At 34.4% G+C, this 21,675-nt stretch overlaps 3 protein-coding genes and 1 long non-coding RNA gene across 4 annotated transcripts; 2 read left to right on the forward strand and 2 right to left on the reverse strand.

Annotated features, from left to right (window-relative positions):
* Positions 1 to 875: 875 nt before the first annotated feature.
* On the forward strand, positions 876 to 3,170 carry LOC114301135 (protein ROH1D). The gene has a single exon (XM_028246049.2). It carries the CDS (start codon positions 1,765 to 1,767, stop codon positions 2,941 to 2,943), a length of 1,179 nt encoding a protein of 392 aa, XP_028101850.2. The 5' UTR covers positions 876 to 1,764; the 3' UTR covers positions 2,944 to 3,170.
* Positions 3,171 to 6,404: 3,234 nt separating this feature from the next.
* Positions 6,405 to 7,712, forward strand: LOC145822898 (uncharacterized). Its single transcript, XM_082921366.1, has 2 exons — positions 6,405 to 6,549; positions 6,853 to 7,712. Exons 1-2 carry the CDS (start codon positions 6,405 to 6,407, stop codon positions 7,497 to 7,499), a joined length of 792 nt encoding a protein of 263 aa, XP_082777492.1. The 3' UTR covers positions 7,500 to 7,712.
* Positions 7,713 to 16,281: 8,569 nt separating this feature from the next.
* On the reverse strand, positions 16,282 to 16,941 carry LOC114322511 (G-box-binding factor 4). The gene has a single exon (XM_028269837.2). The coding sequence runs from the start codon at positions 16,939 to 16,941 to the stop codon at positions 16,282 to 16,284; it is 660 nt and encodes a 219-aa protein (XP_028125638.2).
* A 4,042-nt stretch (positions 16,942 to 20,983) lies between these two features.
* On the reverse strand, positions 20,984 to 21,675 carry LOC145821191 (uncharacterized). The gene is made up of 2 exons (XR_014363219.1): positions 21,478 to 21,675; positions 20,984 to 21,389 (listed from the first exon to the last, which is right to left on the reverse strand). It is a non-coding gene; the product is annotated as an uncharacterized LOC145821191 (long non-coding RNA).

Raw genomic sequence — 21,675 nt, forward strand, 5'->3', positions numbered from 1 at the left:
AGTTGGAGATGTAGGATAAAGAATATTTGTTTGTACACTATCGAATTAATAAATTATAGATAGTATTAATATATAAAATTAATAGTTTTTTAAGTTTTAGTATTTTTTTAATATTATAATTATTTTTTTATTCTTAAAAATATAATTTTTGCTTAAAAATTATTTAAAATTTTACTAATCTTCTCATTCAATTTCTAATTACAACCCTCTCATGACTTTGATAGTCTTACCAAATGGAGGGATTACTAATTCAATGAGATAATTAAATCCCTTTACTCATATCTCTAACTAAGGCCTCGTTTGGAAACAAATTTTTTTAGTAATTTTTTAACTTTTTAGTTAAAATATGATGTAAAAAAATTAATATATTTAGAATAACTTTTTAATTTTTTACAAAAAAAATATATATAAAATAAAAAATAAATAAATTTTTTAATATTTTAATATAAATTATTGACTTTTTAATTTTTTAATTTTTTAACTAAAAAAATTACTTGGCGAACGAAACTTAAATATCCTTTAAATAAAATATCTCATAAACTATTAATAAAGAGCGAAATAAACGTGGCCTAAAAGCATACCATTTGAGATCATCCAACCATCCTTTTTCTAGAAAGAGGAGAGAGCAGAGGAGAAGGCATAATCATAATCAGAGACCAAGTCCCTCTGCATCTTACGCGCCATCATCGACAATGACTGCGTCCTCCTCCTCCCCTGTAACTGTCTATACACACCCAATCATCTCTTTACACGTGTCTTCTCAACAGAGACCCAACAGAATATTCCACGTGGCTGGCCCCAATTCGCCATTCTCCATCCACTTTTCGTATGATGGAGTGTATTTGTACTTTACCCAGCACCAGCATACTCGTTCGTTGATACGACTCAGTTACAATAACATCCAAAACCATCTACAGTAGAGTACGTCTTCCTCTCTCCTCCGCCCTTGGATCATAATCCTCAAAAAGAAGAAACAACGGTCCAGATCGAGGTTAGGAGGACTGTCCAATGCGAGTACGAGACGTGTTTTTAAAGTTACTACTTTTTGCTTTTACTGTTTTACTGCTAATAATCACTTAATTAGAATCCTAATTAATATAATTATGTCTTAATTAATTACGGTTTTAGGAAAATCTATTTCCATAAACCAAAATACCCGGTCCAAATCATTCCCCGATATAAAACATCTCTCTCTCCTATTAGGGTTTCATTTCATCATCCTCCATTGCTCCTCCATCCTTTTCCTGTTTCCCCCTAACCCGATCACTCTCTCTCTCTCTCTCTCTCTCTCTGATTGATTGATTTTGGGTTGATCGAAGTTTTGATCTTCTTGTACTTCCCTTTGGATTCACTGGTTTTCTTTAATTTCACACTTTGGACAATCTTGTGAGTTCTTGTCACTCTCTCCTTTTTCAACCATTCTTGGGTTCAATTGGGGTGTTTTCTTTCTGGGTTTTTAGTTTTTTTGGTGATTCTCACATACTACATCAGCCCATTTCTGTTCTAGGGTTCAATCTTGAACAATTTTTGAGTTTTTTTGTTTTTGTCACTCTCTCTGTTTTGAGCAAATTGGAATTTTTACTTCAATTGTGAACTCATTTCAGTTCTAGGGTTCAATCTTGCATAATCTTTTTGAGTTCTTGTCACTCTCTTTCTCTCTCTCAGCACTTGTTGGATCCAATTGGGTTTGGGTTATTGTAATTCGAAGTATTTGAATACATACATAAAATATATATTGCTAGTGTTGTGTAGTTGACGTGAAAAATGCCAGTAACAGATTATCAAGGTTCATCTGCTTCTTTCTCAAATTTCGGCCGTTCGATCCTGAGCATACGCCGCGATCAGGTTCATTCCATGGAAGCTACCCACGAGGCTACGGCCCAGGAGCTCGAGCTCGAGCTCGAGGCCTTCCAGAGAAATGTTGCAGACCGGTTTCACAATTTATCGGCTGTTTCGTCTGATGAATTGCTCTCACTGTCGTGGATTCGCAAACTTCTCGATGTCTTCCTCTGTTGTCAAGAGGAATTTAGGATGATACTATTCAACAACAAAGGGTACATGAACAGAGCACCGATGGATCGATTGCTTTCTGAATTTTCTGAGAGGAGTGTGAAGGCTCTTGATGTGTGTAATGCGATTCGAGAAGGGATTGAACAGATCAGACAGTGGCAGAAGCAATTGGATATTGTGTTGTGTGCGTTGGACAACAATCAGAGGAGTGTCGGGGAAGGCCAGTTTCGTAGAGCGAAAAGGGCATTGGTTGATTTGGCAATTGGTATGCTTGATGAGAAGGACTCAAATTCTGCTATTGGACATAGAAACAGGTCTTTCGGGCGCAACAATGTGCAAAAGGATCACAAGTCTTTGGCCAATTTTCGATCGTTGTCATGGAGCGTTTCGCGGAACTGGTCGGCTGCTAGGCAGTTGCAGGCTATTGGGAACAATTTGGCTGCCCCGAAAACGAATGAAATCATGGCAACCAATGGCCTTGCAGTTTCAGTCTTCACCATGAGCTCTGTTCTGCTTTTTGTGATGTGGGCACTTGTAGCTGCAATCCCTTGTCAAGACCGAGGCTTGCATATCCATTTTTCCATACCAAGGCAATTCATTTGGGCCATTCCGATTCTCTCACTTCACGAGAGGATTTTGGAAGAGTCGAAGAAGAGGAATCGGAGAAACACTTGTGGGTTGTTGAGGGAGATTCAGAAAATTGAGATGTGTGCCCGGAACATGAATGAATTGGCTGATTCAGTTCAGTTCCCATTGACAAAAGAAAAGGAGGGTGATGTGAGGCAGAGAGTAGAGGAGCTTGGGCAAGTTTTTGAAGCAGTGAAAAATGGATTGGACCCTTTGGAATTGCAAGTGAGGGAAGTGTTCCTTAGGATTGTTCGTAGCCGGACTGAGGGTTTTGACTCGTTTGGAAGGGCGAATCATCACAGGTAATGTGTCTGCACATTTCCTGTGGGCACTGATTGTAAAGGTTTTGCTTCCTTGGACTTGAAGAGAATGAATGGTATAGGCAATTTGACATTGCCAGCAAAATAAAAGGTTCAAGGAGGTGAAAGTTATTGTATTTATCACTATATATTTTGTATATGAATTGGATCTTCCTAGTCCATGGTGCTTTTACCAATGTAGAAATTCAAGTTTATGAGTAATTTTGCATATCATGATCTTCTTGTTTTTGTTTGTGGTGGATGTTACTCAGGCCCAAGATCAATTATTATTCTAGTTGGTATAACAATTTTGTGTGTGTTTGTAATATGAGTGTGTACATTGTCGTCTCTTTGGAGGAAGTTATAGCAGCCCTGTAAAATGAACAAGTAGTTGTTGTAGTTTGAATATGTGGATGATCATTTCCTCATTTTCTTTTGTCCCTTGTTGTTTGATATTCTTATTCCAATGCCTTCTTCTAGAGAAAAATGAAAAAGAAAATCCATATGAAAATTTTCTTGGTCTTCTTCAAGCATGAAGCCCTAATGAAATGTGGGCATTTCCTTGGGGGTTGGAAGTTTGTATTCTTTGCATCATCTTGATACTTTTCTAATAAAATTGCTTATTTATCAAAAAAAAATGTGGGCATGCGCTTACTGCATTAGAATTGGCTCTGGTCGTCTACTTTGAATTTGGTCATCTGCAGCTTCGTCTGTTGTGACTTGTGACCTCACAAATGGATAAAATATTCCAGAAGGTTTGAATTTTCCAATTCTAGTTAAGCCTGTAAAATGAACTATAAGCTACTCAAGTTTAATTTGTATTTGATTTGTTGAAAGTTCATTTAAGATTATTTCCTTGTGTAATAAGTAAGTCCAGATTGAACATATTTTTGAAACTCCTTATTGTTCCGAGTCCTGTTGGGTAAGTTTATACACACTACAAAAAATTTAGCAATTCAAGTTCGGCTCAATTAAATGCCATTTGAGATTGACTCGAAAAATAAATAAACTAAAGCTAGACATATTTTGAAACTTGTTTGTGTTTTGTAAATTGAGTTTGACCACTTAGCTCAACTCGCTTGTTTAAGGTGATAACTCTATCTTTGTTTTGTTTGTAGACCCGAGACATAGTTTTATTTGGGAAATGAACTTTATTCTAAAAAAAGAAATTATTTGAACATTCCAAAGGATAGCTTCCTTCGTGTGAATATGAAGGGTGTTTTGACTGGCAGAAACATTGAACCTGTCAAACTTTCTTGAATTAGTTCTTCAGTTTATTATTTTTAACTTTTCAATTTTTTGTTTCTGAAAACACAAAACATGAAAATAAAAAATAAAAATGAAGAAAATAAAAATATAGTATTTTAACCAGCAGGTGCCATGAGAACTCGTTCTTGGAATTGTTCTGGGACATTCTGGTTATTCACATCAAAATCTAATCTTCATCTTCCTCAAAAAATAAATAAATAAATAATGAAGATATTTTTTCTCATTTTATATTTCTAATCAGCTGAACTTGTCCAAATTGTTAGTTTGGAATTGTCAAAAATGCTAGAGAATTGTTACTACCAAATCAACAATAAAACAAGAAAAATATTAGAGACCCACGAATAATAATAATAATAATAATTAATGAAGACATATTACAGCCAAGTATTAACTATAATTGGATTCAGCAATAGAAACCTGATCAATTCAACCTAAAACAATGGTATACATAGTCGTGGTCTTTGTGCCTCATTAGTTCCTTGGAGAAACTAATCCAAAGCACCAGAAGATAAATTGAACAAAAAATAAAACATTACAAAACAAAACACTAACAACCTCATTAATATATAGCTTTAATTTTGTTCAAAAATTTTATCCCAAAAAATTACTATTATTTATTCCAAATCCTAACACAAAACCCACAAATTATTCAAATCAGTTTCCACAAATCTATATACAAAATAATCAAATCGGATAAATAAAAATAAAAATAAAAATATGCAATAAAAATGAGGGGTGGGTATCATTTTGATTAATGATATTAAGGTTAGCAATAAATTGCGTGGACAAATGTATGATAATTTGTGTTTACGTGTTGACCGATTGAATTGATTTATAGGTGAATTAACAAATTTTAAGCCACATACCAATTAATCCATCAATTTTTATCATCAAAGCTCACTTTTTCAAACCGCAAAAATTAATTTGAATCAGATAGCTCAACCTGAGTTGACAATTTTTTGTGCACACATCAGCAGCCTTGTTGGCAGAAACAGCTGCATCTTCAATAATGCATATGCAGATGAATTTGGAGCCATTTGGAGGATGGTCCTCAATACTCGTCACAAATTCACAACTTGACTAATGGTACACACATTTAATGCATTATGGTTTAATTGCCAAAAGTTTTGGTTGGTTTGGAGTTATGTCCCAATCCATCCGCATATATATGCGAATGAGTCATAATCATCAATCGCTGCCAAACTATGTGTAACGGTGGCTGGCATAACGTGCAATTAGAAATATGCCACGTTCAAGTTTTAGCTTTGTTATATTTTTCTACCAAATATAGTGATTTAATTTTATTTTTTTATTTTTTATTTTTTGAAAGAATGAAAAATTTAGTATTGGACCAAGAAATTTGAAAGCAAACTCCTTTTGCTTGTTTGGGTTATGTTTCTTTTTCTTTTTTATATGCAAAAGTTAGTGATTAATTGTTAAATTAGCACCTAATTTATTCAATGAAAATTTGGATTCAATCTGAAATTGACCCAACTGCTATTCAAATTGATTGAATTCAAACTGAGATATGATACATTCATATCCAAATCCAAATGTCAAGTTCAGCCATAGTAGGAGGCTGGTTCCAGCATTGTGAAAGGAAAGATCAAATTAAAGAAACATGAAAGATTGGTATGGGCCAATTTGGTTGCCCCAAAAAATGTGGATTGGGCTATTTTAGAATTACCCATTTAGAAATTAGATAATTGCAATGTCTTTGGTTGGAAAAATGAACTAACTTAAAAATGGACTATTTCGTTCTTTATGAGAAGTCATATCGAGCATATCCAGAGTTTTGTATAAGGTCTTTTTTTTTTTTTTTTTTTTTTTTTTTTGAACAGAAGTTTATGTAAAAGGTCTTGTTTACCATTTTTACACCAAAATGTTACAGTGACTTCAATTCTACATATAACTCTGTTTTTATCGTGTAGTAAGTGAGGAATGCACATATAAGAGGTTTACGAATGCACATATAAGAGGTTTAGGAATCACAAAGTCGACACAGCTTCCTGCCAAAGAAAATAAAACAAACAGATACAAGTAACTGACTCTTTAACTGTTTTAACTGCCTCAACAACACCTTCTGAGGAAGCAAAGCACAGGTGCTTAGAGTCACATTGTTCCTCTGTTGAAGCTCCACCAATCCTCTCTATATTTCAACTCATTCAATCAAAATCAACCCCAATTAAGTCTTAGAAAATGGAGCGTGGATCAGGACACAAGATCTCCAAAATCGTAGATGATTTTACCTCGCTCGATCTTCAAATTGCCAAAGGGCAACCCGGTCCTCTTTTCATGTGTAGAGAAACAGACACCATGTTCATCCTCACTGCCAATCTGAGAGGTCTATCTTGCTCTCTCATTTCCTCTTTCTATTTGTTTCTAATGTATGTACATACTTGATTCTAAATGAACCACGATCAAAATGGTTTAGAGTAGATAAAAGGTATGAATTCTGCTATGGACACCAAAACTTATAGAACTGGACAAAGAATAAACTTTGATGGATAAGATTTTACAATGTTAGTGCGATCTACTTTTAAAAAATCTTATACATTCACAAACATATTCTGTCCAGTTCTATGACTATTTTTGTGTTGGTAAAAACTCTTTATTTTAATAATAGTTGAAATTCAAACAAATCCAGGTTATAAGCGCGAAAATATGAAGGTCAAGGTAAATGAGGATGGGGCTTGGATTGTAGCAAGTGGTGAAAGACCGGTTCAGGAGACAGTGATGGTAGCAAAGGAGGTGTACAAGAAAGAGATAAAGATGAGGGGATTTAGGAAGGCCTTCAAGATCCCCGATGGGACAATCTTGGATAAAATCAAGGCGGGTTTTGATGAAGAAGAATTGGTTCTGACAATTTCAATGCCAAAACTAGTGAAAGGCATTCACGGGATAAGGATTGAGGAAGTGAAAGAAGAGGAGGCTGCTAGAGGGAGTTTCAAGTCATTGCAAATCACAGCCAATAGGGTTGATGAAAGAGAGACATTGCAGCAAGAAGAGTATAGAGAACCAGAAAGACAAGACACCACTCAAGATGTTATAGAACCAAAGGAAGACAAACATGGTAGAGAAGATCAAGACGTCAAAGGGAAAGAGAATGAGAGAGAGAAAGAGAAAGAGAAGAACCTCGGTGACCAATCAACTCAAGCAAGCCCTCCATCTGAGAAAAGGTCCAAGCAATGTGTTCCTATCATGGCAGCAGGATCAGCCTTTCTTGTGTCTATTATAGTTCTTGTCATCCACTTGATTAGAACTAAAACCCCACCTAGCAAAAAGAAACAATAGAGCCAAAAGACAATGGCTTTATTTACCATGTTTTTAATGTTAAATGTAAATATAAAAGATCAAAGGGACTAATCACGCAAGTATTAGGAGCTCAAGCCCATTGTTGCATCCACACTTTGGGGACATGAGGCTTGTATTGCAATACTTGCAATATGTGTGTGTGTGTGCTCTCTTCCACAAAAGAAATTCTCACCCAGTCTTCAATTACAGCAATTTTCATGACTTGGATTTTCTTTGTAGCAGGAACCGTAACTGGCGGCAGAGAACAAACATCAGTGGAAATATCTGTTTCAACCAAAAAGAATTTTCCAGGAAAAAAATGCTGCCTTCTTTTCCAGTGAATCTGTTTTGCATCCCATACCATAGATCACCGTGAATAAGTAGCTACCAGTTCATGGAGTCAACTCTCCAGAGGACACGTGGTGGCTTTCGCTTCTCCACAACTGGAACCACTTTTTCAATGAGCTGCACAGAAAGTGAATTAATTACAAAGTCAATATATAACACACTATATTTGTTACTTTCTATCTCCTCTTATCCCTTACTAATTTAAGATGTTTGTACAAAAACCACAAAGCTCTTGCTTCAGTGGCTACTACTGTTGTTTAAAACCTTGAATGTGACAACAAACCAAAACAAAAAAAAAAATCCAATTACACTAACTCAAGAACAACAAAAAAAATGACGGGCTGCAAATTTCAAAAGACAATATTTACTATGGCCAATCCGTTACAGAGAAAAGAGGGACTAACGTAATCATAGATTCCCCTGAAGTATCACATATAGGCTTCTCACAAGAGCCCACGAGGACTAACCATAAGGTGGTAACTGGTAAAGATCAGAATATATCTACAATTAATATAGATCATTGTACACTATGAAGCACGGATACTCTGAAATGGCCCCCGTACGTATATCGGATATAGATACGCGCCCGATACGGCGGGATACGTATCGGATACGGCAGAGAAGTATCCTATTTTTTTTAAAAAAATTTTGAATTTCGAATATATTTGGGATACGCGAGGATACTTCAGGGATACGGTCGGGATACTTTCAGGATACGGCGTGGCAAAAAAATAATTTTAAAAACTTATAATGGGGGTCAAACTATAAAATAACAAAAGTAAGGTAAAATAAAACAAAAAAACCAATCAACCAGACCCTACCTAGGTCGCGAATAGCAGCCACAGAGGAGGAGAGGAGGAGAAGGAGTCTCTATCAACCAACTAGCAAGGAGTCGTCGATCAGGTTCACGAACAGCAGCTCGTCGATCAGGTTTGTCCCTCTCTCTCTCCCTTTCGCTCCCCCCCCTCTCTCTCTCTCTCTCTCTCTCTCCCTCTCTCCCTCTAGCTCAATCTCTCTGGTCTAGATGGACAGATCTTGCTTGATCTCTCTCTCTCTCTCTCTCTCTCTCTCCCTCCCTCCCTCTCGGTCGATCTCTCCCTCTCCCTCTATCGTCTCTCGCTCTCCCTTTCGATATCTGTGGACACATTTTTTTTGTTTTTTTGTTTTTTTATAAGCATACTCTGTAACCTATTTTGGCCCCATTTGATATTATATATATATTAGCTTTTATATTTATAAAATTTTTGATTATTAGTTTAAAAGAATGAAAATAAGTTGTAAATGTGTTCGGTTATGAAAAAGTTGAACCTATTTGGCTAAATAAATTATCACATATTTATTTTTTATTTTTTTGTGCAAAAAATATAAAAAATGTCCTAAAAAGTTATAATTAAAACAAATATATGTCACTTTATTTGTTCATACATATTTAAGGATTTCAATTATGCTAAAAAAAAACACACATAATGTAGTTCAAAAAAATATATTGTCTTTTTTGGGCCAAATTACTTGAAAAATCAAATAAATTATAATTTACAATTGCAACTAAACACCATAAATTAATTTCTTATAAGCAAGCAAATAAATAAATAAACTTATTAATAAATAAATGAAATTTGTAAGGCTCTGTTTGGAATGGTTTTCAAACTATGATTCCACCTCTTTACTTGCGTTCGATGTTTGTTTATGTTTTCCAAAGTTAATTCCACACTCAGTTTTGAAAATTCTGTCAAAGGCAAAAAAATTTGGGCTAACCGAATGTCCCACCAGTCGTCCGGCCGGTTGACCGGAATAGTGCAAATTATTATTTTTTTTCATTTTTTATTTTTGCAATTGACATATGTTAATTTTAATGTATTCGAAAAAAATATTTTCCAAATTTTAAAAAAAAAATTATGTGTTTTAATAGAATTTTGAGTTGTATGTTTGGTTATTATGAGTTGTAAGTTTTTGTATTAAATATCATATGTCACATCAAAAATTTCCTACTCAATTCAAAACTCTTTTCAAAACTCTTCCACCAAACAAATTTTCCACACTCAAATCATAATTCAAAAACTCACAAACTCAAAATACAACTCATACTCTCAAATCATAGTTAGAAAGCTCTACCAAACGCACCCTAAATTTTCCCCCCCTTAATTTGAATTGCATTATGGTTGTTATGGGTGATGTTATATTGTTGAAACTGCTAAAATTTAATTAAATTGATGATTTTTTTTTTTGATGTTTATGCCAAAAGATAACTTCATTAATGTTTTGTTTTATTTGTTTACCAAATTTATAAATTTTAGGAAATGAGTTCGGGTACGGGAAGTTTAGGTTCAACAAGTGGTACACCAATGGAAGAAGACGATCATGCTCCCTTTGGTTTTATGTTACAAAACTAGAAAAAATGGGATAAGGAGGTGGTAATACCAAGTTCAAATGCAATTGCTGTCAAAATGAGTACAAGGGGTCATACTTTAGGGTCAAAGCACATTTGTTAAAACTTTCTGGCAATGGGATTAGAGTGTGCCCCAAAGTGACTCCGCAACACCCTGTTAAAATGCAAAGGAAAATTGAAGAAGCCGAGAAGAGGTCAAAGATGGCTATGCCTAAAAAAGTTCCTTTACCACCTTCCACTTGCCAATCTACTTCAACAAGTTCAGGGCCTTTAGAACTGGAGGATTTAGGATGGAGGGGTATGAGCCAAGAAAAAGAAAGGCTACTGGAACTTCTGCTTTAGAAAAGGCATTCAACCCAGTTATTCGGGAAAAATTGCATTCTGAGATTGCTCGCATGTTTTATTCAGCAGGATTACCTTTTCATTTATCAAGGAACCCATATTATGTTAGTGCCTTTCAATTTGCTGCCAACAATCCAATTCCTGGTTATGTACCACCTGCTTATAACTTGTTGAGGACTACATTGCTTCAAAAGGAAAGGGCTAATGTAGAGAGGTTGTTGGAGCCAACTAGAGCATCATGGAAGGAAAAGGGGTTGAGTATTGTTTCAGATGGATGGACTGATTCTCAAAGAAGGCCCCTTATTAATTTTATGGGAGCATCAGAAGCTGGGGCAGTGCAATGTTCTTGAAAGCTATTAATTGTGAAGGTGAGCACAAAGACAAGTTTTTTATTTCCAACTTAATTAGTCAAGCAATTGAAGAAGTTGGACATCAGAATGTCATTCGAGTCATTACAGATAATGCTCCCTTGTGTAGTGCAGCTGGTTTACTCATTGAAAGTAAGTCCCGAACATCTTTTGGACACCATGTATAGTTCACACACTGAATCTTGCTCTTATGAATATTTGTGCTCCAAAGGAAACAGAGGGTACTACTTTTGCTTATGATGAATGTCACTGAATCACACTTTGTGTTGATGATGTGATGCTTATCAAAAATTTCATCATGAACCATTCCATACGGCTAGCTATTTTCAATGAATTCGTACCTTGAAGTTGCTTGCTGTTGCGGACACACATTTTGCATCTGTCATAGTCATGCTCAAAAGGTTTAAACTTATAAAGCATGGCCTTCAATCAATGGTTATTAGTGACCAGTGGGTTTCTTACAAAGAAGACGATGTTGGGAAAGTAGCATCTGTGAAGGAAAAATTATTGAATGATGTGTAGTGGGATAAGATTGATTACATTTTGTCTTTTACATTGCCTATCTATGAGATGCTTAGGTTTTGTGACACTGACAAACCATGCCTTCACTTAGTCTATGAAATATGGGGCACCCTGATTGAAAATGTGAAGGCAAGCATCTTTAGGCATAAAGGGAAGCTAGATCATGAGGAATCAATCTTTTGTTCCGTTGTGCACAATATACTAGTTGAGAGGTGGGCCAAAAGTAACACTCCTCTTCATCGCCTTACACATTCTTTGAATTCGAGGTAATAACTTAATTCATGCTCTTACTAATTAGATTTCTTTGTTGACATTTGTCTTTTAATATGAATAACATAATTTAATTTTGAAACTTTCTAATGTTGTAATCTAGGTATTATAGTTCAACGTGGCTCATTGAAAATCCCAATCGTGTCCCTCCTCATAGGGATGAAGAAATTTCAAGTATGAGAAACAAGTGCTTCAAGAAATACTCTCCAAATTTAGAGGAGAGAAGGGTTGTAAATGTGGAATATGCCAAGTTTTCAAGAGGTTTGGATATGTTTGGAGATTTTGACTCAAAGTTTGATAGAGGAGTATTGGATCCACTTATTTGGTGGTTTACACATGGGTCTCCTGCTCCTATGCTTCAATCTTTAGCATTAAAATTGCTTGGCCAGCCATGTTTCTCATCATGCTGTGAAAGGAATTGGAGCACCTACTCCTTTATTCACTCCATGAAAAGAAACAAAATGACATCACAACATCCTGAAGATTTGGTTTTTGTGCACAACAATCTTCGTCTCCTATCAAGGAGAAGTCGACAGTACATTGAAAGAGAAACCAAGTTATGGGATGTTGGTGGAGATGCTTTTAATTCATTGGAGGGTGCAGGCTTACTTGAAATTACAAGTCTTTCTCTTGATGAACCAAATATGGAAGCTGTGATACTCACTGATGAAGGGGAACAAGTTGAAACTATTGACCTTGAAGGCTCTTAGCTTTATAGGAATCTTTCTTTTTTTATCAAGTTGTCTTTTGCTTTAAGTTTTATTTTTATGTATGCTACATTACCAAAAATTGTTGAGTTTTATTTTTATGTATGCTACATTAAATCTTTCTTTAAGTCTTTTGCTTTATTTTTATGTATGCTATATTTTTATGTATCAAGTTGTCTCTTGAACGTATCCCCGCCGTATCCGTATCCTAATTTTTCAAATTTTGTCGTATCACCGTATCCGTATCCGTATTCATATCCTGTATCCGTATCCGTGCTCCCTAGATTGTACAAGATTGGCTAGAAAATTGAAAAGCTTTCTTGCCAAGCCCATACAAAAATCTCACACCTTCAACAATATTTTGTTTGTCCAAAACATTGTGAGGGAAAATGCCACCTAATTTTCAAAGAAGATTTTTAAATCCTTTATCACAATTTCACATTCATGTGGATGAAGAAACTTAACTTTAGAGACAAATAAAACATAAAATTCCCAAATGCAAAACTCTACACAATCTACTTGCAACTCTTTTAATTCCATTCAATTATATCCATGGAGTGAGAATTTGTTCATGAGGCCACTAATTTACTATCTATGATTGTCCTACATCACATCTACAGCTGCTAACTTAAATAGATACACTCCAACTCCATTCAAAGACGATTTTACTTCAAATAGTTTGTCCTTGAACTAGACCACCACAGCTTTCAGACTATATTCCATGACAACAATGAGAAGCAAAAGAGCATAGATATCAGAATTGATTACATACCTGCTTAAACCTTTCCTTGGTTCGCTCAGCCTGCAATAATAAAAAAAAACTTTTGTTAGTTCATTGGTTCAGTCAATGCAGGACAATAAACAATTTTTTTATGTCACCCTTGCCATAGCTCTGGCAGGGGTGACATCACTCGAGCATTAAAATACCACCGATCACACACAACATTGCAAAACTGGAAAGTACATAAAACAAATTTTAAGATTTTTAACTTCTGCATCCCCAATTAATTCGTTCACAAATACAACCCTACAGCCCACATCAAATGAAAAGAGGAACCCAAACCCACAACAAAGCACTAAAAATTCCACCCTTAACCACTTATTATCCAACTGAAACTTTAGAAGATTCATTCTTGCTAGTACTCCAAATGTCATTCATTTATGTCCATGCAAAGAAGTGGCCGCATGAACAGTTACAAATTAAAAAATTGCACAACTGCAAACAAAAGCTTCTTTGGTCTTCGGCAAAAAATATAAAATAAAAAAAATTATTAAAGCAAATACACTCCATAAGCAACCATAAATTATCATGAACCAATAAAAGAGCAGCTGGGCAAAAAAGAATTATATCAAAGGACACTATTGAGTCATCATATTTAACTACATTCTTAGTTCACTTCATATTGTCATTTATGCAATATTCCCTTGTCATATTAGTGCTCAAGATTGCAATTATTGGTGCTTATATATGAGAAATCGAGAATAATTAGCATAAATAATTAATGTAAGAAGGGAGTAACCCAATTATATTAAATGCAACACTGCCTAAAATTACAAAAAAAAATTAAAAACAAAAACAAAAGGAAAAAAAATATGGTATATATAAGAGCAGGGGTTAATTTAGAATGTGTATTTGGCATGAATACTTTGAACAACTCAAACAAGGATATCATGCCTGGATAATAAGCTAAGGGGTCCATATAGGGCATGTAATTGAAGTAAATACTTTAAATAGAAAACAATGATAAAATGCTTTGGCTCAGACTTCTTTTTCTTTTTTACTTTTGTTGCAAGGGGGTGTTGCCTACCGATTTGAGTCAAACTAGTCCAAAAGATGCACGTATTCACTACAAACCACATGCATTGGGTAAGCCAAGTTAGAGTTGATGTTGAACCTCAGATGTATAGTTCAAAAGGATGGCCTAAGCCAACTAACGTACCCGTGCAGATGCAGATTACCAGGAGTCCAGCTAGTGAATTAAAAAGTAGAGACTTAAGGATGCTTACAAGAATTATCTTAGACATCAAACAACAATTAAAAAAAATTGTAAGTTCTTCTATCAATGATATAACTAAATAATTTTAATAAGCACTAAAAAACAATATATTAATAAATTTAACTTCAGTAAGTCTTAAAACGTATATATCAGCAGCATAGATCACTACATTTAATATTATTCCCCCCATCACACATGCACATGTACAAGCCAGAAGGTGTGTTATGTATTCTTCTCTCGTACCAACAAACACATGAATAAGTAGAGCTTACAATAATGCTTCTCCTTAAAACTTGTCTTTAAAGACTTAACAAATAAATACTTCAACACACGTTTCTAACAAATTTTTGTTTGTACTAAACTATTCAAGATAGTTGAGCCAAGGAGTAGAAAATTTAATGCATGTTTTATAAAAGACGTCTACACAATCAAAATAGGTACATAAGAACATCAGATATCAGCGAATTGACAATTCATAATTTTCAAAAGGTTCTTTGGTATGTCTTTTATAAAAATGTTGTAGTTCCATCAAAATTTGAGTAGTAAGTAGTCAGGGAGAACATAATGAAGCTCACAGTTTTTCAATTTTACTGCAAAGGACTGATAATGAATGCTCATTCATATAGAGCAAGAAGAGAGTGAAAGCCCCAAATAAATTTCAACTTCACTTACACTCCATTTGTTTGGGAAAAAAACATTTTTTAACGGAAAACAATTTCTACGAAAAAAAATTTCCAGAAAATATTTTTGAAGAAAACATTTTTCTATGTTTGGTGGAGGTGGTGGTGGGACAAAGGTGGAAGTAGAGGTGGTGGTGGTGATGGTGGCAGCAGTGGTGGTGGCAGTGGCAGCAGTGGTGGTGGTGGTGGTGGTGGTGTGGTGGTGGAGGTGATAGTAGAGGTGATGGTGTAGTGACATTGGTAATACTTTAGTCGAGAAAATGTTTTCCGTCTTTTAAAAATAGAAAACATTTTTTGTACAAATAGACTTGTTTTTAGTTGACCATGGAAAATGTTTTCCGTTGACTTTTATTTTCCATTTATACCAAATGCCAAAAAAAACAAAAAATATTTTTTATAAAATGTTTTAGGCCCAATCAAACGGAGCGTTAGCTAAAATCTAAATTATAATTCAAAATAGTAACATGATCTGGCATCTAATAAAATCAATCAAGCTTTGTGCCGCATAGTGTCAACCAATCAAGATGCAACTATGACTTGCCCAATAGATTAAAAGGGAGTACTGATTAAGATGGTTCAGTTGTGGTTACAGTAGTGACAATACCAAATAAGAAAATATGTGTTGTGTTGGTTTCCAATGTAATTCATGGCACTCTTTATCCAAAGAAGTAGGTTTTGACAAGCTGAAATGAAGCTTCCAGTGAGAAGACACTTGCATCTTACAATAAACTTGTAAGGTTCAAGGGTGAACGTAAGGCATGCAACAATTACATCACTGGCAAAAATCTGATCATTAATGAAATATGTCGTCACCCAATTACTTAAAAAATTCTATTCCGATTTTTCCAGGTGTTATATCAAGGTGAAACAAACCCAATTTCCATCCTCCAAATAAGGCCTCAAACTTGAAACATATTCACCAATACGTTCAACAGGGCGATAGTATTCAACATTACAGGCAAAAACAATTCTAGATAATTTTCAAGATTAAATATTTTACTCTCTTTCAGCAGCTTTTCATTTTCCTCCTCTAATTTCACTGCCAAATATTCTAGCTCAACTTGGTATGCCTACAATTCAAACCATGAAACCATACTCAGTCAATGTATTAACATCACAAAACAAAAGGTTTTCCAAAAAAACAAACATTTACCTGCTTTCACTACGTTGACCGGGCTGCAGACTCTCTGTTCTTAATCATCCTCCGCTGTCTCTGCTGTGCAGCTCTATCCAACAGCTCCAAAACAGCTCGCCTCTTCCCTCTTCCTCCAATCACTTCCACTCCATTCCCAAACCCTTCAAATGAATCAACACTCTGCTGCGATGGAAACCGACTAAGAGGCATGGGATCAAATGCAAAAAAACCTCCGCTCAACCTCTCTCCCAGCGGCGGCACCAAGCACACCTTCACATCCTCCTCCACCACCTCGGCCTTCGCCGGAAATTCCTCCAATGTCGTCACCTCATCTGGCGCCTCCTTCTTACACTCTCTCAGCCCCCTCCGACCAGCCACAATCTCCTTCCACACATCGCCCACCGTCTTCTTCGCCACAAAATTCGACCGAATCATCGGCGTCCCTCCGCCACGGCCGCCACCGTTGTACTCGTTATCACTAATCGCAGTCACGGCTCCGGCGGCGTCCAATAAAGTGATCTCGGCGTCAATCAGCGAGCTGTCGACTGTCATTGAGCCTAAATTGTTGCTGTTTTTGGTCAGTTGTTGATGATTATTGTGATTTTGGAGCTCAGAGATGATGGACGATGATTTTGAGGATGCTGAAGACGAAGTTCGATCCGAATTTCTCGCAGACGAAGGCGCCATCACCTTCGAGAACAATCAAAATTGTCACTCTCTCTAATCTCCATCTCTGAATTTCTATTTCATGAACTGACGATTTTGATTCTCACTCCTAGGGTTTTGGATTAGGACTTAGATTGAGGAATTTGGAGGATATTCAATTTTCTACAACTGTGATCGACTCCTCACATCACATTGTTTGAAGAATAAAGTTAAGGAGAAAGAGAGGGAAGAAAGACCGGGAACCGAAGGAGGATTCTGGAAGTCTGTTACTATATGAATGGAAGGATAGAATGACCACTGTGGCCTGTACCAACTAACTTTTCTCGCATATATTCGGGTTACCGACCCGACCTGAATATTTACACAAACATTTTGTTAATATATGGGTTGGTTTCGGACGTGGGTTGGGTTTTTTTCACTCTTTTAATTTATGACTAAAACGTTTTATTTGGGATGAATTTTTTGGATTATTTTGATTTTTTTAAGAGAAAAAATAAAATAATTAAAATTTGAATATGACATTTTATTTTATTAATTTTTTAATTTATTTTTGTATTTCTATAATTATTTGATCCTTTTAACCTCAAAAATTTCCATGCCAAATGAGGGCATAATTTTTTTTTCCTTATCAATACATCTTCAACGCTTCGTTAGATTTGAATGAAATCTTGATGAAAAGTTTGATTTAATATGATAAACTTCAATGATTTTATCAAATTTGGACAATTAGTCTAAAGTATATTTTCATCAAATTTATCTCAAAATTGGTTGTCTGATAGGATGTTCGGACGGATGTTTGGCCCAACGGTCATCTAAAATTTTGATGAAATGATAAAACTCCTTTGATTTGATAAAAATAAATAAATCTTCCTCTATTTGATATTAATTTAATAAAAGAATTAGAGTTCATATTTTAAATAATTTTTTATTAAATTTAAATTTGATGATAAATTTAATAGAGGATTGGAGCCCAACCCATACCTTTATTTTGTGCTTTCAGACAACTTAAATTGTTATAGTATTATTATACTTGGTAGCAGTTTGTAGTGTTAATATTTGTTTTATAATATTATATTTTTTTAAATGTTAATTTTAATTTATTTATAGGATGAAGTGCTAATAAATTTTAAAATATATTCTTGTGAATTGTTTAATTTTCTTTTTTTTTTATGAATCTAAAAGTCTTATTAAAGTGAAAATTACACAAAATGGTAGTTACTTACATGTTTAGATTTAGTATTTGAAGAATAAAAGTGGGTTTCTCCAAATGTAAAATTACATATTTGGACAATCTGCACTGTAGGTTTTGGATTTTCTCTCTTTTTGACACAAATCTCACATTACGAACAAGAACGTAAAATACTCCAATATAACACACTAAAAAAACTTCTTAATATACTTTTTCTAAACGTAACAACATAACTCTTCAAAAAAAATTCCTTAATATATTTTTCTCAAGCGTAGTATTCCAATATAATACATTCGAATGTGACACACAAAAAACTCCTAAGTGTACTTTTTCTTAACGTAACACTCCAATCAATGTAATTCCAAACGTAACACTCCAATGTAACACACAAAAACATTAAAAAACTTCTTAGTGTACTTTCTTAAAACGTAACACTCATAGCTTGAAATTATACATTTGCCTATAACTTATTAAGGCATTTTTGTATTCTTTTTGGAATGGTTTAAAGAATCTCACAACCTTTTTTTGGAGTGTTACATTTGAAAAAAGTACGGTAAAAAAAATTTTTGTGTGCTACATTGGAATGTTACACTAGGAGTTTTTTTTTTAGTGTTATATTAGAGTATTACGTTTAAAAAAAAATACACTAAAGAGTTTTTTTGAAGTGTTATGTTTGAGTATTACATCAAAATGTTACAGTTTGAAATTATACATTTGTCAAAAACTTACTAAGGAATTTTTGTACTCCTTTTGAAATGGTTGAACAATCCCACATCTTTTTTTAATGTTTGAAGAACTTCATATTTCAAGTCATTTTTATATTTATTTTAAAATATTTGAAAAATCTCACATTTAAAGTCATTCTAAATAAAAAATGATTTCCATATAAAAATCCGTCTTAAATTTGATTCTTATAGATGATGTATTTACCTTTCTAGCCAAAAAAATAAAAAAAAATAATATAAATAAGGTTATAACCGTAAATTTAATTTTCGAATAATATATTGGAGGACTTATGTGTAGGTCCTAATGAGTGGATTTATTGTTCAATAGGTCCTATGATAATTAATGACATTTTTCATTAAACACTATTTAAAAAATGTTACTAATTGTTAATTTTTAGCGACAATATGAAAATTTTGTCACAAAAAAATGTTACTAATTATAAGTTTTAGCGACAGTTTAAAAAAATCGTCCCAAAAAGAATGTCATTAATTCACAATTTTCAGCAACAATTTAAAAAGTTCATCACAAAAAAAGTCACTAATTGTAAGTTTTAGCGACAATTTATAAAAATCATGACAACAAAAAGTTGCTACTTGTCAATTTTTAGCGACATATGTAAAAAATCGTCACAAAAAAATTATTTTTAGCAACGATTTTATCAAGACTAATTTTCAATAGGACTTGATGGGAATTAAGTCTAATTATTAAGACCTATTGGTAGTTTACCCTAATATATTTATCTTTTCAAAATTAATGGGACTAATTGGTCTATAAAAAAATTATTTGGACTAAACTAATCACTATTTCTCAAGATGGAATTTATATGTAAATTTTCTTTATTTATAATTATAAAATAATAAATAATGTAACTCTATTGAGCCAATGACAGACAAAAACTTATCCAGAATAAATTGTTGAGCAAGTCACAAATGAAAAAACACGTTGTATGGTTATCCTTAACAGAGAAGTTGATTGGAGGGGTCGTTTTCCAATTTAGATGGTTAGCCCCAACTCTCTTACTTAGGAGATTATTATATTCAAAAAGATTATTTTTCTTATTGGGTGCAAATTTTCAACAAATTTGTTTTTTATTGGATAAATTCGACAAATTAAAAGTTTTTTATTGGATAAATTCGACAAATTAAAAGTTTGTAAACGTATGTAAGACTTCTAATACTGTGACGGTATGGGAACGATCTCACGTTTGGTGTACTTTTAAAAATGTTTGGGCAAATTACATATATTCCCCTCAAGATTTAGTAAAATTACAGATAGCCCCCTAAGGTTTGAGAAATTATACATACCCCTGAAGGTACTATTTGCATAACAGATTAGGAGTAAATTGTTATGAAAATATAAACCTCAGGGGACAATTTGTTATGAAAATATAAACCTCAGGGGGTATTTGTAATTTTTGAAACTTCATGGGGGTATCTGTAATTTAGCTAAACCTCGAGAGAGGTATATGTAATTTTCCCTTTATGTTTCATATTTCGAGCCCTATTATTGGATTCGATTCTATCAAAATTCACTAATATTGGGCTTAGCCCAAGGTTGAATAGTGGTTCGATTTGTACACAACCCAAACTTGAGGATTCTATTTAGGAATTTTTGGTGAAAAATCTCTTCCATTGGGCCTATTTTGTGTGAAGCCCACGGAATGAAACAATGGCTCCAAAAACCCCTCAATTAAAAAAATATCATGAACTGACTGAAATGCCCTTCCATTTAAGTGGGGAAGTATGAAACAATTGCACCGTTTCTCACCCCTCACTCTGTTTCATCGTTTGAAAACCCTCATCTCCTCTGAATATCATCATTCAAAAACCCTAGCATCGATTGAAACTAGGAATGGCAACGGGGCGGGGCGGGGCCGGGGACCACCCTCCCCGTCCCCGATCCCCGATGGCCAAAACTTCCCCGTCCCCGACCCCGATCCCCGACGGGGAACCTGTCACAGTCCCCATCCCCGTCCCCAATGGGGATCGGGTTTCCCCGACCCCGAAAAGTCCCCGATCCAACTCTTTCAACATTCAACATCATCAACAGATAAAAAATAAATAAATAAATAACAGATCATCAAAAAAAACAGATCTGTTTCAACATTCAACACCATCAACTCTGTTTCAACATTCAACATCATCAACATAGATCAACAAAAAAAATAACAGATCAAAAAAAAAAAAATTTACAGATCATCTACAGATAAAAAAAAAAATAACAGATCAAAAAAAAAAATTTACAGATCATCTACAGATAAAAAAAATAACAGATCAAAAAAAAATAATTTACAGATCATCTACAGATAAAAAAAAAATTATAGATCATCAGATCAAAAAATAATAACAAATAAAAAAAAGAATAACAGATCTTACAGATCTGAGCTGATGAGGGCGGCGGAGGAGGATATCGACGGAGGAGGACGGCGGTGGAGATCGGCGGTGGAGATCGACGATGTGCTACACTCCATTAGATCTGCCGTGGCGGCGGAGGAGGAGGCTGTAGTGGCCTGGAGGAGGAGGAGGTGGCTTGGAGGAGGCTCCTGCGTCTGTGTCTGTGTGAAGAGAAGAGAAGAGAGAGTGAGAGAAGAGCGTCTGTGTCTGTAAAGAGAAGAGAAGAGAGAGTGAGAGAGATAGACTCACTGCTGCTGAGTTATTCAACACAGGGTTGAAATATATTTAATATAATATATAAATATAATATAATATATAAAGATAATAGAGAGTGTGAGATCAGAGAACATAAATATAATATAATATATAAAGATAATAGAGAGTGTGAGATCAGAGAGTGTAACATATATAATATATATATATATATATTAATCGGGGGCTGACCGG

The sequence above is a fragment of the Camellia sinensis genome, chromosome 3, assembly GCF_055761805.1.
Source record: "Camellia sinensis isolate YWXY chromosome 3, ASM5576180v1, whole genome shotgun sequence".
NCBI classification, from domain to species: domain Eukaryota; kingdom Viridiplantae; phylum Streptophyta; class Magnoliopsida; order Ericales; family Theaceae; genus Camellia; species Camellia sinensis.

Excerpts from the sequence above, each read along its gene's own strand:
- LOC114301135 (XM_028246049.2), top strand. The coding sequence starts at position 1,765 with ATGCCAGTAACAGATTATCAAGGTTCATCTGCTTCTTTCTCAAATTTC.
- LOC114322511 (XM_028269837.2), bottom strand. The coding sequence starts at position 16,941 with ATGGCGCCTTCGTCTGCGAGAAATTCGGATCGAACTTCGTCTTCAGCA.
- LOC145822898 (XM_082921366.1), top strand. The coding sequence starts at position 6,405 with ATGGAGCGTGGATCAGGACACAAGATCTCCAAAATCGTAGATGATTTT. Across the intron at positions 6,550-6,852 it reads CCTCACTGCCAATCTGAGAG|GTTATAAGCGCGAAAATATG; the intron begins GTCTATCTTGCT and ends AAACAAATCCAG.